Source organism: Opisthocomus hoazin, chromosome 2 (genome assembly GCF_030867145.1).
Source record: "Opisthocomus hoazin isolate bOpiHoa1 chromosome 2, bOpiHoa1.hap1, whole genome shotgun sequence".
NCBI classification, from domain to species: domain Eukaryota; kingdom Metazoa; phylum Chordata; class Aves; order Opisthocomiformes; family Opisthocomidae; genus Opisthocomus; species Opisthocomus hoazin.
Genome location: NC_134415.1, coordinates 123973252 through 123988554, shown reverse-complemented (window position 1 = coordinate 123988554; position 15303 = coordinate 123973252). Strand labels below are relative to the sequence as shown.

Here is a 15303-nt window from a genome sequence, read left to right as displayed (position 1 = left end):
ACCTTCCGTAAACACAAGTAATTATTACGGTTTTTCCTCCTTACTGGAGATGGGCCCCAGTCAGCCTGAACTTTATAAATCTTTTCTTATCTCTTGTGCTTACTACGTTGTTCTGAATGATAACTTTCTGTAGGTAGAGAGACTGTTACCTATGAACTCAGTCTTGTAGGAAAGAAAACATACTAGCAACCAAAAAAAAGTGTGAATTCCTCCATCTGTCATCTTGCAGATTAATCTTTTTACGGTGTAATAAGGGTTATTTAAGTAATGCTAAATAGAATTGTAAAGAAGCAAACCATCACGCTCAAGATGCTCGTTAAAAACACTCTTATGCTGTCCTTATTGTTGCAGGACCATTTTGTGGCAAAATGGTTTATTGTTAGATTTTTCTTTCCCATCCCAATATAATGACGGTGGGGGAAGTTTTAGCATTAATATTCATGATTTTCACAATTTTTTAAAAAAGCATAGTAATTTTTCATTTCTGTCGTCATGCCGAGTGGTTTGCCAACTCCCCTTCCCTGCAGTCCCTTTTAGGAATTGTAGGGAGTTGCACTACATAAATTGGAAGAAGTGGTCAAGATCCATTCACCTAAACGTTTCGCCCAGTTCAGTAGCGGTTTGTTGTAGGTTTTTGGGCTGGATATTAGGGAGCAGAAATTTTAAAGAGGACAGAATTTCTGCACAGTAGAGGTGGAAGAGTGTGGCTTTACAATTTCAGTGATGAAGGTGCTTTCTTTGGAAACCTGCCTGGGAATCCACATGTGTGCTGTCCTGCCCTTTGGAAATGTTTTGCAGAGTGTGGTGGTGGTGGGTAGAACAAAATGGGTTACTTGACACGAATATTTGTTTTCTGCTAAGGTGAGGTGTGCCAGTACAAACTGCCTGCTGAGTTGAACATCCTTTGTGAGATCCTTCGAAAGTGGAAGTAAATGCACCAAACCTTGGTTTTATATTATAGTGTCAATTAGGGCAAAAAGAAATTCAGGTTATTTACTGTTGGTATGATATATTTTGGTTTGCTTTGACAATACTTATGTTTTTGTTCCTTCAATCAGTGTGCATTTACTTCTTAGAAATAAAAAGCTCTTTAATGTTTCACAAGATACAGGATTTTTGCGATTTTCCTATCGCTGAAATGAATGTACAGTATGCACAAGAGAGTCCCTCAAAAAGAGACACCAATTATTAGTCTTCAAATGTAGTTGCTCCTGAGAAACGAAAAGTAGAAATGGAGACTAATTGTGTATCTGATCACCTGAGAATTTAATTTTAAAAATAGGCTACAGGCTATTATTTTCTAATTTTGCAATTCTTCGGTGATGTACAAGCGGTGATTAAAATGACTGTTAGAAAGTGATATTACAGCATTTATTAATAGAAAAATTGGAAAGTGTATAGCTCCTGAGCTGCTGGATCTTTTGTCACGAAAATACTAAACCAGTTTTTAAGGTGACAGGCATTTGGGGTGCTATATATCTCCAGCACATCTTTGATTTAAGCTTTGGTTTAGTGCCCCCTGAAATTTTTTGTTTAATCCAGTATGCTTGTTGGATGAGAAGTGGACCAATTTAAATGGGAACGTGATATTTGCTATTGAAAGGACAAAGCAGAATTTAGAGGAAAAGCCTTGGTTTTGATTTCTCTGATGCACTTGTAGCTACTGTGTAATGGGTTCACATGGTTGGTGGAGTGTGCCTGCATGGTTTTGATTTCATGAGGGGGGTTAGTTAAAAAAACCAAACCAACCAACTCCAAACCTTAGTGCTGAAAATAATTACTTGCCTATTGATTAAGATAGTGGATGTATTTGAACGTATTTAAAATTTCACACGTATTTATTTTCAAGGTAACTTGTGAATGTGAATAGCTACATATTTTTTAGATAGCAATCACAGTGTGTGCTCATCAAGTTTACACAATTATAGCTACTAACCTTTTTATAAAATTGGAAAGCTTAGTTCAAAAGTTGCAGAAGGAGTCCGATATTTATGGTGATCTTCATCTGGTTTTTTATTTTTTTGTTTTTTAAAAACTATTTTCAAGTATATATGAGAAACTTGAGTGGAATTTGAACTCTCAGCTGATTTAATTCATCTTTATAGCTGAAAAGTTGTCATCTTTTATTATTATCCTCTGAATTTATGTATCTGAAAGATGGGGATGGATAATTGTCTTATCTTCCGTGTTAATTGCTTCCTTTTTTATTTTTCAACACTGTGTATGGAATCAGCTTTGTTCCTTGTTGGTGTATGGATATTGTAAAAATCCATGTGCCAGCAGCGCTGAAGGACCATCAGAGGGTGAAGAGAGAGCAGCGAGGCAGGCTTCAGCCTGGAGGCTTGGTGCTGCCGAAAGATCGACACAAAAATAGAGTAGAAAAAGTGCAAATGGTGTAAGACCTGGCAAGGAGGAGGAAGTCTGGTTTAAAAAAAAAACTGATTGAGAATATTTTAACTAAAGAATTGTTTAATTAGCTTCTGTAAACACTTTGTTGCAAACCCATGAACTTCTATGGGGCCATACCTCAGTGCAGCACGTTTTCATGTGGTGACTATAATTCTCTAAAAGAGTTTTCCCCCTGGAATAATGTTTTACATGTTTTGAATGATGGAGCTATGGTGCTACAGAGTACAGTGGCGTATTAATGTATCTTGCTGAGAGATATGGAAAAAATTGAAACCTAATATCTAGCTCTGGGGAAAACCCCAAAACCATTAGTACTCCAAAAGACACAGAGGTATTAAATCTTGATTATCAGATGTGTGATTTTCAGTAATGATGATTAAGCAATTATAGGTAGCCACCTGTAGGTATTTATGAAGCTAGGCTAAATTAAAATTTGAGTGCTTTTTAATAGTTTTTCTACTCTTTTGGTTATATTAGTGAAATAATGAAACTCTAAAAAGGCTGAAACGTTTTTCGTGTAGTAAAAGTTCACATTTTTCTGAGAGTCCACAGTGTGCTTTTTTAACAAGAGATTTAATCTCTTCAGTATTCTACTCAGGTAACATTTTTCTTTATACTGCTCATTTTCTCAGTCTGTAAAGGTTTAAAGTCGGGGATGTTCGTTCAGTATAACAAAATTACTTTGCTATTAAAAAATATATTCACGTAGAGATATTAAAGTACAAAAGGAGGAGAGGGGCTGGCCTGTTAAAATGCACGCATACTTTAGACAATAGTAAGGAAAAAGAGCAATGACAGACCTGTAACCCTGGGCTGAAAATACATTCTGTATCGCACTATATAGTGGAAACATAGGTATTTTAACCTCAGTGTGGAGTTCATTTCTTACTATGTTTCAATATAGCTGTACATAATTTCTTGGTACACAACACTGTCACTGGGTTATGACCTAATACCTTTTGGCAGATGCTTTGTGGACCTTGACAATTAAGTATAACTGATTGTTTTTAGCTTTAGGCATGTTTGAAATCTATGTAGCACAGCAGTGCTATTTCATGGAAGATGTTTTTGTTGTTGTGTGCACTAGGGTACTGTGGAGCTGACATAAAAGCAATTTGCACTGAGACTGCCTTGATTGCCCTGAGACGACGCTATCCCCAGATTTATACGAGCAGTCGGAAACTACAGCTTGATGTTTCTTCAGTAGTTCTCAGCGCACAGGATTTTTATCATGCAATGCGGAAGATTGTGCCTGCTTCCCAACGTGTCGTGACATCGTCAGGACATGCATTATCTCCTGTGATCAGACCACTGTTGGAACGTACCTTCACTAACCTGCTGGAGTTTTTACACGAATTGTTTCCTCATGCTGAATTTAGCCAGGGTGACAAAAGTGAAGGTATGTGGGTTGGGATTTTTTTGCAGATGCTGTTTGTTTGGAAAAATTTCAGCTGGCTTTCTTGTATTGCCAGCCTTAAACCCATTGTGTATTTGGTTCAGTGTTGTTAGTATATAAATACAATTCGCTTGAATGTTGCACAATTATTTTTGCTGATTCCAGGTTGCTGTGGAATTTAATAAACTGACCTATATAGACCAATATCCCATAGGTGTGAGTGCCACCTGAAGAAAGGAGAACCCTCAAGTAATTTGCAGTTTAAATACAAGAAAAAATGGGGCATAATCAGATGGTGAAACAAGAGAAAACAGTGGGATAATGTTGCTCGGTGTGTTAGGACCTGGAATTGGTGCTCCTGTCCTGAGTGTCCATTAGCTGTCCCCAGTCCTTTGCGTGTTGGTGGTGCAGAAGCTGGCTGCAGAAGGGTGCTATGGGGAGCTCGCAGCTCAGCAGGCGAGGCCGTGGTTAGCCAGCGTGCCTGAGCCTGGATAATGGTCATCAGCAGGTTAAGGAGAAAGTCCTGAGGCTTCCCTCCCCTGGAACTGGCTGATGCATTCCTGATCCTCTGAGTTGGTTCTGCTGGCTTAGCAAGCGGAGAACTCTTTGCTGTGTTGTCAAGTTAGCTTTTTGCCAAATTAGGGAGTAAAAGCAACTCACGGAGGGGTCAGGTGTGAGCCAGAACCCTGCTGCAGTGGGAGCAGTGCGAGTGCATTGAGGAAGCAGGGAATAAGAAGGAATGCGACTGACTGTTTTGACTGGCCGTGAATCAAAAGGTTCTGGGTTTCTTTACCCAGCTGTTCTCCAAGACATACTTTAGTAGTTACTCTGGTCATTTCTTGGGAGTTAAATGTTGAACAAGATACCATGGTTTTGATACCTACTTATTCTGACATACTATTTTGTACTGTTTGTATCTGGGATCACCCTCACCCCCCAACTAAGTAAACAGTACTTGTGGTTGTGTGTGATGAACTTGAAAACAGCGCAGTCATAAAGCAAATCTGTGACGGCCGTGATTTTCTTTTTATTTCCCATTCCAGAGCGTGCTTTCAGGGTGCAGCCCAGGCAGCTCAAGCTGATCCTTGTGCTGGCTGCCGCCGTTCTCCAGCCCAGCTGTGCATTTTTGCTCTATCCCTTGCACTTACTTTAGTACATCAGGCCCTTTGTTAAAACATTTTAGCCAGCAAACTCATCCAAAAATGTTGTATTTTTGTCGGGTTAGTTTTCTGCTGACTGTGGGATAGCTGGAGGTTTTAACAAGCATCGGAGCTGGCACGAGATGGGGCCTGGGAGCATGTGATGGTGGGCAGGGGGATGAGAGCTGGCCTGCAGCTGCAATTAGATCCTGTTAGGCTCCCTCGATCGTACTAGGCTCTTGTAACCTAAGTTTAAGATGCTTAAGGCTCTCGGTACGCTGTTAACCTGTTGGTAAAGCCCAATTTGGAGATTGCCATTATTGTTGAAGAATTAAGTGTCCCTATCTTTGTTGTGAAGTTCTGTCTTAGAACATTTTCTATAGTTACATTCTCCACATTCCTATTAATTACTGCTCATTATTGCTAGCAAAGTGAGTATGGAAGCGTTCATTGAGTTAAATAGTAGATGATTCTGCTGTGGTGGCTACTTTTAAATGCTTGTAGATAATCGATTTTGAAGATACAAGAACTAAGATTTTGTTTGAAGTTTCCTCTGTAGCTTAGTTTCTCTTTTTACCCCCTGAAACCTAAGAAAATACTGCGTAATAAGCTTAATCTGTGTAAAAACCAGCAGAATCTGCTTTCACGTACAATGATTTTAAATGTAAATGTGGATTACACACTAGCACCAGTTTTTCTTGAATTCGGAGCCGAAGTATATGGCTGGTGCTTACTGGTGTGCTTAGAGTCTGCAAATCCAGTTTTCTGCATGTCTTTGCAGTTCACTAGTGGTTTCTGTCTCTCATAATTCAGTCAGTTCAGGCAAAAGATGTCACAGTGGCTTGATACTTGGGATTAAAAGATGGGCTGCCTTTTTCAATAATTCTATATTTTAGGAAGAGAAAGCTGTGTCCAGTGCACAAGCACAGGACTTGCCCTATGGTCTACATTTGGTATAGCAGAAATTCTGCCTGTTTAGGGACTGCGGTGAGCCAGGAGTTAGGAGGCCTGTGTCCAGTTGATTTGAAGGCCTCTGTCCTTGCCCAGAGCTAAATGTTCCAGCAGCTTCTGTCCTGCTTTTTCTTCCTGTGGACTAGTTGTTGGCCACTGGTTGGGGTCTGCAAGCCTTCTTCATCTTTGCCCCCTGAGGAACGAACAACTGTCAGGTGCGTGACTGCATTGTGCCTTGCCCCAGGGGATGTGGCACGTCCTCATCCCATACCAGCAGGGAATTATTCCTGCCCAGCCTACTTCGAGTCCAGTTTCTTGTATCACACAGCCATTTAAGGGAACCTTTCTTGTCTCTTAACAATTTTTCCTAGGACTGTATGTCTAGATGCACGGCCCTTGGATGACATCTCCATCCAACACTTAACGCTGCCTTGAAGTTGATTCCTTTGTTCCGTGGTGGTGGTTTGATGAGTGCGGCAGGACCTGTGCCATGGCTCCGTGTAAACCAGACAAATCACGCAGTGGGACGTGTATTTGAGAATACCACTTAGATCTCTCTAATTCACGCTCTCATTTTGCAGCAGTGGCCAACCCAAGCTGCTGTCGGGCGGTTGCCCTGAGCAGCGGCATGCCACAGTGATGCGGGGCTGGGCTCGGAAGCGCTGCCTGTCCACTGCCGGCCATCTTGTTCTTCGGGAGACCCGGCCTCCGCGCTGCTCTTGCTGTACAGCTGAGCGGCTGGGACCGTTCTCATCCCATCACTACAGACTGGCTTCTCTTTGGGAGTGAGGAGGAGAGGCTTGCTTGGGTGACAGCAATGAAATTCTTTCCTGGGGCAACTAAAGATCTTGTAGCAGTTTGTTTCCCATTACCAAATCACAGCAGCCCACTCTTGATCTTGTTGCAGCGCTGGTAGCTAATTTAGCTGTGCCTGATTTTCAGTGGTCAATTGGTTGTTTTGGTTTCATGCCATATTGGTATTTTTTGCAGTTTTATCCCTGCAGCCTTTCTTTTAAATGTAATCAGTCTTTTAGCTTTTTGTTTCTGAAGGTCTGTGTAGAAAGTACTTCAGTGCGTTATGCTACTATATTAGCAAAGGAATTAGATTAAGGTATAGTACATGAATGAAGAATAAATTGAACTGATTTTGATAAAAAGTAATTTGATATTCTTTGACAGATTATCTGAGGGTGGACAACAATTCTTCATAAAGACACATTGTCTAGGTAGTTGTGCTGAGAACAATTTTGGAAGAAGTGTACCTGTGAAAATTTGGGCACTTAGAACAAATAAAGAAGTACGAAATTCTGTATAGTCTGCGGAATTACAGATTTTATAACTTTATCATTGAAGAATCTCTAACTGTGAAATAAAACCAGAAGAAGCATTTCATAACAAGTTAAATGTTTGTTGTATTTGTGCAGTTGTTCTGCTTGAAGGTTTAAAAAAAAATTGTAATTATGATTAGACTTCTACAATATTTAATTTGTGTTGGTTTTTTGTAGTAATAAGTACTTCTTATTCTGTGTTCTGAAGTTTAGATAGTTTTAACTCATTTTTTCCACATTTGAAAATGGGTTATAATTTACATGAAGAAAATTGTAATGTCTTTTCCTGTTTGTGTGTGTACTTAGAAGTGATAAGGTTCTAATTAATATATTTCTTGGAACAGATGTACCAAGTCTAATGTTAGATGATAGTGAAGATGAGAATGCTTCATCAATTTTTGAGACGAGTTGTCACTCAGGATCACCAAAGAAAAAGTCATCAGCTGCTATATGTAAACCCTACCTTCATTCTACAATGTGAGTGTTTTTCTAAATACATACGACCAGATAGGTAAAACCATGAAATTTTTACATCAGGAGAGGTATCAAAGGTGATCTTTTGCTTTGTGGTAGCCGTGGGGTTCTGTAATATAAACATAGAGGTGTATGGATCAGAGTTTTAGATGTGAGAATGGTCTTAGGAGGGGCCACATCCTAGACACAGTAATCGGAAACATTTTGCAACAGACTGGTGTAGCTTAGAAGTAAGGATGTTAACAGCAATTCTTAGTTGTAACAAGCCATTTTGATTTGAAAGATTAAAAACTGCAAAAGAGAGGTATATAGGAATATTTTGGAGGGATTGTTTGCGTGTTCTTGGTCTGCAGTATTGTTGAGTTTCAGTGTGTGCAGCTGTTGAGGTGCATTATATAATGTACTCAGCATTTCTTACATCTTTTTGTCATTGTTTTTCATGGAAAGTTTTGGGAAAATGGGAATTTAGAAAGTGTGTGTGAAATTTCAGTAAGTCTTTCCTGTATGAATTGAACTGCCTACAGTAATTAGCAATGATAAACATTTCTTTGTTTTGTATTAAGAATAGCTTTAGACTACTTTATGTGGTGGGTTCTGCAAGGAGTTTGCTAAATAAAGAAAATGAGGTTAGGAAAACTGTTCAGTAGTAGTACTGTTTAGTAGAGCCATCTTGTGGAAAACTGCTAAAATTTTTGTGCGAAAGAGTGATGCCAGAACAACATTTATGGAAAATTAAGCTTAAAAATAAGGATTTAAGTTCAAATAGTTGGAGTTACATAGTCAAATATTTTAACACCAAATTTAAGCTTTTGTTGTGAGGGCAGGAGGGGGAACCCAAAACAAAAACAATGATATATATTTGTATGGATGTGTGTCTAAGTAAAATAATCTCAAAGAGTACGTTTATTTTTTAAAAGTATGTAAGCCTCCCTTAACCTGTCCTTCTGAGCATTTTTGATTGCTGTCTGTGCGTGTCACCTCCAGCACCAGAACTGAAAAGCCAAAGGTCAGCAATGTTCATAGCTGTTACAAAATATTTAACCCGAAGTAAAACCAGCCAGTCTTGTTTCACTGCCCAAGCTGGTTAATGTGCAGATAGAAATGCCTTAATGAGAGAAAATGCAAAATAATTTAAAAGCTTTCTTGCTTCGTAACCAATTTTCTATAAATGGAAAAGACTTCTAATAGAAAAACCTAATGCTTCTCTCTTCATGTCTCACTTGTCCCCAGAACAGGGCAAAACCACCCAAAATGAACAAATAAACCCCCCAAAATCCTTGTGTAGACTCCTTAGGATTTCTTCTCAACAGCAAAAAAACCCAAGTTTACGTTTGCAATTTTTCATTTAAAGTCTTTCTTCTGTCTGGGAAGCTACTGAGTAAAGTGTATGAACATTCTAGAATAGAAGATGAAGAGTGATTTTATTCAATCCTACTTCAGGTCCTATTTCTTAAATAAACGAAGTATTGAAATGTTAGGTGATTCTTGGAAACCTTGGGTAGCACTTTAAGGGATGAAGGGATTGACCTGGAATTCCTGAGGCTACTAAGGAGATTCTTTGGTAGTTAGGAATGAATGAGACATGCTTAAGTAAATACCTTCACTGGAAGTCCATTAAGTCTTTTTATATGATCAAGGAATTGGTTTTAAATAAACTGATTATAATCAAAGTTTTCATGATTTTAATATGTGCACAGGTTTGCACAGGTGAGTCTGAGTTAAGTTATGAAATCAAAGAATAAAGAAAGCTTGAGTTACTGAGACTTGGAGTAGTGTTGAGGTATACTACAGTTAGTTGAATCTTTCAAGGCTATTGTAGGAAACTATTACCCATTACTGAAGGTCTTTGGGATTCTAAGAAAATCTTGTTACAGATATCCATCCATTAATAACATCAGCATGGTAATTGTATTTTGTAACTGTTGTTTTGCTGCAGATCATCTTACCACCAGCCAGGCTCTCACAGACCAAGATTACTGCTATCTGGAGAGAGAGATTTGGGTCAGACTTCGCACCTTGCTCCAGCACTACTGCACGCTCTGGAAAAATTCCCTGTACACAGGCTAGATCTGCCAGCACTTTATTCAGTCAGTGCCAAAACGCCTGAAGAATCGTGTGCACAGGTGACATTTCAGAATCGCTTGTAATGAGTAAATGATGTAATTTTGGGACAGATCCGTTGCATCAAGATAAAAGCAGCTAACTGAAATGTAACTTAAAAGCCAGGTTTTCATAGGCTCCTTCTATTTTCATGTTTAAAAGGAAGGAATCTCTGGAGGGTGATCGAGAGATCTCTGCTGACTAGGGAGAGCAATTACATTTTTAACTTGCCCCCTCAGTCACACACCTAATGTCAAGTAAGCTTAATCTGGATATTCAGTTCCTGATTTCCATTTTATTAGTTTGTGTGTGAGCTGGTGTGCTGTGGTTCTAGGTTCACTCAGTTTTAATTGTTTTAGGTTTCAAAACAGTTTGTGGTGGATTTTGCATGGATTGCAAACAGGTGAATTTTCATCTTGACTGCTCAGTCTTAGCAAGGATTTAAAACATACATGACAAGTAGTTGTTTTGTAGTCTCCCACATAAAATAATAGAATGATACAGCTAACAGTTGCAAACACTTGTTTAGAAAGCCTTTGTCATTAGATAATTTTATTTTACCAGAACATTTTTATATAAAATACCACAAACGTGAGTCATTTCCTATGCCACAATAATTTTATTACTCCCAAGTGATAACAATTAGCTTAGATACCACTGTTTCTTTTAATTAGGTCTTTCATGAAGCTCGAAGAACAGTACCAAGTATTATTTACGTGCCTAATATTGGTGATTGGTGGGAAGCTGTCAGTGAAACTGTGAGAGCTACTTTTGTAACTTTGCTGCGAGATATACCATCTTTCTCCCGTATATTTCTACTGTCTACCTCTGAGTCCGTCTATAGTGAATTGCCTGAAGAGGTAAGTTGTTGTGGAAGGAGGTGTTGTTAGGGAGGCGTGTGCTCTGTATAATGTTTTGATCATGTAAAAATGTTCTGTTATGCACTGGTTTTCTAACTTAATTTAAAATACGTCAAACTGAAAATGCAATATTAATGAAATGTTTGCAGTTTTCTTTAATGAGGGATGTACATCCATATTACTGATTTTCATAATATCTGTGCTACTTTGGTGAGAAGACAAAATGGTTCATTTTGACAAATAACTCTGGTGTAATTAGATACAGATTTAGTCTAAAGGCCTGACCTTTAGCTCTACATCATCTGAGGTTCAGGAGGGGGGAGGGGAGTTCCTGTGTTTTTACTGAACATTTTCTTTGCTTTTTGTTATTTTTCTTTTCCCTCCTGCCTGTTCTCTTTTCACTGCAGAGATGGCCGTTGTTAGGATCACGGGATACTGCAAGTTTAGTTACTACAGAAAATTCAGTTTGAATTACAGTACTTGTTTTTCCTAGACTGTGTACTCAGCTTTGGGTGGAGTTTACTATCTTTTGTCCTGTGGCTAATTTTGAAAAGTTTGTGACTAGTGTTTTAATGCAGTCATTGATCATGTATTTTTGAGTGGGGGCTCAATTTTCATATGGCTTTTTTTTTTTAGGTAAAATGTATTTTCAGAATCCAGTATGAAGAGATTTTTTATATTCAAAGACCAAGTGAAGAAGACAGATTGCGATTTTTCAAAGGGTTAATTCTTCATGAGGCAGCAAAGCCCCCACCAAGAAGGAAACAGGCTGGTAAACTAAGTTACAGTAAAACCAATAATAATGTGTTCTCAATGTTTTCTTTTGTGATATTTTCCTTTTTCAAAAGGTGTGGGTAAATGATAGTTAGTGTAATTAGCATTTGACAGGGCTAATCAGTGCCCAGAATAAATTTTGTGCATTACGGTTATCAATTTTGGAAATGGAGAGCTGGGGGGTTAAGGATGCAGTGATAGATCGATGAGGCAGATGAAATATATAATGAAATTTGGAGTGGCGTAATCCCAAGAGCTGCTGCGTTGTTAATATTTCCATGGTCTGACTTCTTGGTTTTTTCCCTGGCTCTTTGTGCTCTGGAAGTTCTTCCTCTTGCACTGCCATGTCCTGCCCGTGAGCTGTCAGAAGCAGAAAAGGAGCGAATGGAGGACCAGGAGGAGAACACATTGAGAGAGCTGCGGTTGTTTCTCAGGGATGTTACCAAGAGGCTGGCCACAGACAAACGCTTTAACGTCTTCAGCAAACCGGTGGATATTGAAAAGGTCTTGTTTCAGTAATGTGCAAACGATGAAGTTGAAACTATTAGAAAGAGAATGTAAATTAAAAAAAGGAAACGGATAAGTTAGTAAGAAAAATAGGTGTGATCCATGATCTCTCCAAGCTAAAATGCTGATTTTTAGCTGGTGAGATAGTCACAGCCTCATCTGTGATGCAAGGACTTGGAGCATGTTCTTTGGCTGTACCAGTGACCTACTGAAAAACCTTGTGCATTCCTGTCAGTTTGATGACTGAAATCAGCATTTAAAAATGCCACTATTTCTGTCCCTACCAGTACTTCTGAAATATTTGAAACTAAATATAATTCTTTAATGAAAGCTTTTACATTATAATCCTATAGGCATGCTAATATTGGGAAAGTGATCTGTGTTCTGTAATGTATTGAGCATTAATGGTATTGTTGAATAATTCCAGCAGTAATGCTTGTGGATGTCATTAATCACAGACAGTGGCACATTATAAGGCATTAACTGGTCGATTATGGAGTGTGCACACCGAACTGATGAGACAGTTCGATCGGCAAATCTATGTTCAGGTGCTGCTATGTGTATAGGATTGTGTTTGGCCTGACTTTGAGATCAGATGCTGGGGCACGGCAAGCTTTGCAAGCTTGCTAATTAAAAAAAAAAAAAAGCTTAATTGCTTCTGAAGAGAAGCATCTCTTTTGGAAGACATTAAGAGATGAATATGGTGCATTAAAAGTACAGCACTGTAAAAAGCAGCTTTGCAGTGTAAATTCTGTGCAGGATGGAACAGGCATCTTGTGTGGACCCACGCAGTCCTCTCTTAATTTGAGCTTTCCATAATGTTCTGTAGCTGACTGCTTTTGAAAGACTGACAAGAGCTCTTTAACGTGGCAACGTAGTGTGGCATGGTCTGAGCAGTAACTTTGAATTTTTTTTTTTTTTTTTTTTAAATGAAACTGCTTGGGAGCCCCATTATTGTAGGAAATGCTTCATACTTGTAGTAAAGGCAGGTCCTTTCCCTGAAGGACGTGTGGTCTAAACTCACATGAATAAGGGCGCGTAAAGAAGGAACAAATTACCTTTCTTGTTTTGTAGATGGAGAATTGAAATGTTATTTAAAGACTTGCCAAAACCATGCTAATTAATATATTCCAGCACTAGAAAATTAAATGTAATCCTTTTTGTCCCACCTGGTGCATTTAAGCACAGGACTATCCTTTCCTTTTCCAGAAGAGCCTGTCTGCTTGGCTTTCTGAGAAAATATGTTAAGATTGTTCCACTCCTACTTGTGTTGCAGAGAATGCTGCTACGTGATAAGTCAAGGATTTTCCTGACTTATTCAGCAGCAATGTTTAGAGTTTCGAGTGAAGAATCCTTCTGAGGATGTGCTAACAATAAAAGGAAGCCCATGGCTTGGCTTTCCAGTCACCAAACCAATTATAATCACGGTTCCATAAATGGAGGCAAAAAGAGAATTTTTGCCATTTTAATTTTTCATCATAAATTTTGATGTGTATATTTAAGGAATTAGGTGTTAGACTGCTGTCCATTGAAGTAATGCATTAATGTTAGATGTTGTAATATATTTTTGTATGAATGACTACAGATACTTTATTAAAAAAAAAATTCTTACAGAGCGATTATGGCTTGATCTGAATATGTATTTAACTTTTCAGTATTTTGGCAGTCACCATCGTACGTGGGTGATGTCAAAAGAGAAAACGCAATACTGTTTCTGAGGCTGCCAGTATTTTTAATTGATTGTGATCTTAATCACATTGAAAAGTTCAAGCATAGGTTTTTTTTTCCTTGAAGTAAATAACAAATTGATAGATTTTCTTTTTTTTGGTGAACTTTGTTACAGCAGCTGTCCTGATGGATTTAACTATCAGGATTGAGCCCTTTATGGTACCATTAATTACGTTAAATACTTTTCTGTGTACCCTAGTGGCTGCTGAATCTCCAGTTGTGAGTTAAGCTCATAGTAAGCTGTGAACTCTGACACAAAGCTTTCCCTGTAGACTGCCCTTCTGCACAGTCAGTCTGACGTCTTCAGTCAATAAAACCTGACTTTTTTTGTTGAACAAGTGATTGAAGGAACTATTCAATAGAAGGTATTTAAAAGCTGAGAAGCTGACTGTTCAGTTTAATGAGAGCTTTTACCTACAAGATGAACAGAATTTAGCTTCCCTAGTTTTTTCTAGGGTTTTAAGCTGATTGTTTTTACCTTTATAATCCCAGATAGTCTTTATAACACTTAAAAAAAAATTATAAATAAATCAGTCAAAATTAAACATACATTTAAAATGCATCAAAAATACTGTTAAATTGATTTTGAAAGAGAAATTAGTGAGCTACTGAAGAAAAAGTAGCTTTGGAAGTCTTATGTTTTTAGTGATATGTTTTCAACATAAATTTGTTTAGAATTGAAAATGTTTAGTTAATGTATTAGAGCTAAGCATGTGGAATGAATAAGAGTATAAAGATGCGAAACTGGCAGTGTTCAAAGGGAGTGCATAAGGTCCTGTGTCATTTCTGTATGCTGTTTGTTTGTAGGTTTCAGATTACCTTGAAGTTATCAAAGAGCCAATGGACCTATCAACAGTAATAACCAAAATTGATAAACACAACTACTTAACAGCCAAGGATTTCCTGACAGACATTGACCTGATCTGCAGCAATGCATTGGAGTACAACCCAGACAAAGATCCTGGAGGTGAGGACCTGCTTCGCTTTGGCCTACCTAAACCTGAAAGCTTGGCATTTAATCACATATCTGATTACTGTTCAGGCATTTAAATGAACCCCGTGCTATATGGTAATTAGGATAAGCAAGTCCTAAGGGTCTGTGCTTTTAGTATTTTGAGGCATGTGGTGCACTGGGGGACATTAGAAGAGCAGGAGAACTACAGCATTCAGAGTTATTTTCTAATAAATTAGGTTTTATAGTTCCCTTTCAAATTTGATAGCTCCTTTTCAGTGAATAGACTTTGTATATGCAGCAAAACCCCAACGTAATTTGGAGAGCTCTGTAGAGAATCCTGCAAGCAATCTGGCAGTGGCCTGCTTTTATTTCCATGTTGGCTTAGAACATGAAATTCACACGCAGAAACTAAGAACTGTGTATTTGGGGATAGAAATAAAATGTGATAAATCATCAGGCAAGGAAATCAGTTGCAGCTGATTAGGAGAGATTAGAAGGTATTGTCTTGACAAAGCGTGATGGGATGCTTTCAATTAAAATGGAATTTGTAGGTTGAAATGCATGTGAAAGTTGTTTAGACTCTAAGGAAAGAACATCTTGTGTGCTCTTTGCTAGGGCCGCCTCAGAGTGTACGTTGCCAAAAGAAAGCCTTTCTGTTGGCAGCTTCCAGAGTCATCAATAA

At 38.4% G+C, this 15303-nt stretch overlaps 2 protein-coding genes across 2 annotated transcripts in view; one reads left to right on the top strand and one right to left on the bottom strand.

Moving 5' to 3' along the window:
• UBXN2A (UBX domain protein 2A) overlaps positions 1-15303 on the bottom strand; it is a 342165-nt gene that overhangs the window by 197453 nt on the left and 129409 nt on the right. The window lies entirely within an intron of this gene.
• LOC104332420 (ATPase family AAA domain containing 2B) overlaps positions 1-15303 on the top strand; it is a 60560-nt gene that overhangs the window by 20441 nt on the left and 24816 nt on the right. Inside the window, exons 16-22 of the mRNA XM_075445178.1 lie at positions 3497-3808; positions 7568-7700; positions 9634-9820; positions 10472-10657; positions 11294-11424; positions 11734-11935; positions 14474-14633. Coding sequence (XP_075301293.1) covers positions 3497-3808; positions 7568-7700; positions 9634-9820; positions 10472-10657; positions 11294-11424; positions 11734-11935; positions 14474-14633 — 1311 coding nt within the window. The remainder of the gene's footprint in view (positions 1-3496; positions 3809-7567; positions 7701-9633; positions 9821-10471; positions 10658-11293; positions 11425-11733; positions 11936-14473; positions 14634-15303) is intronic.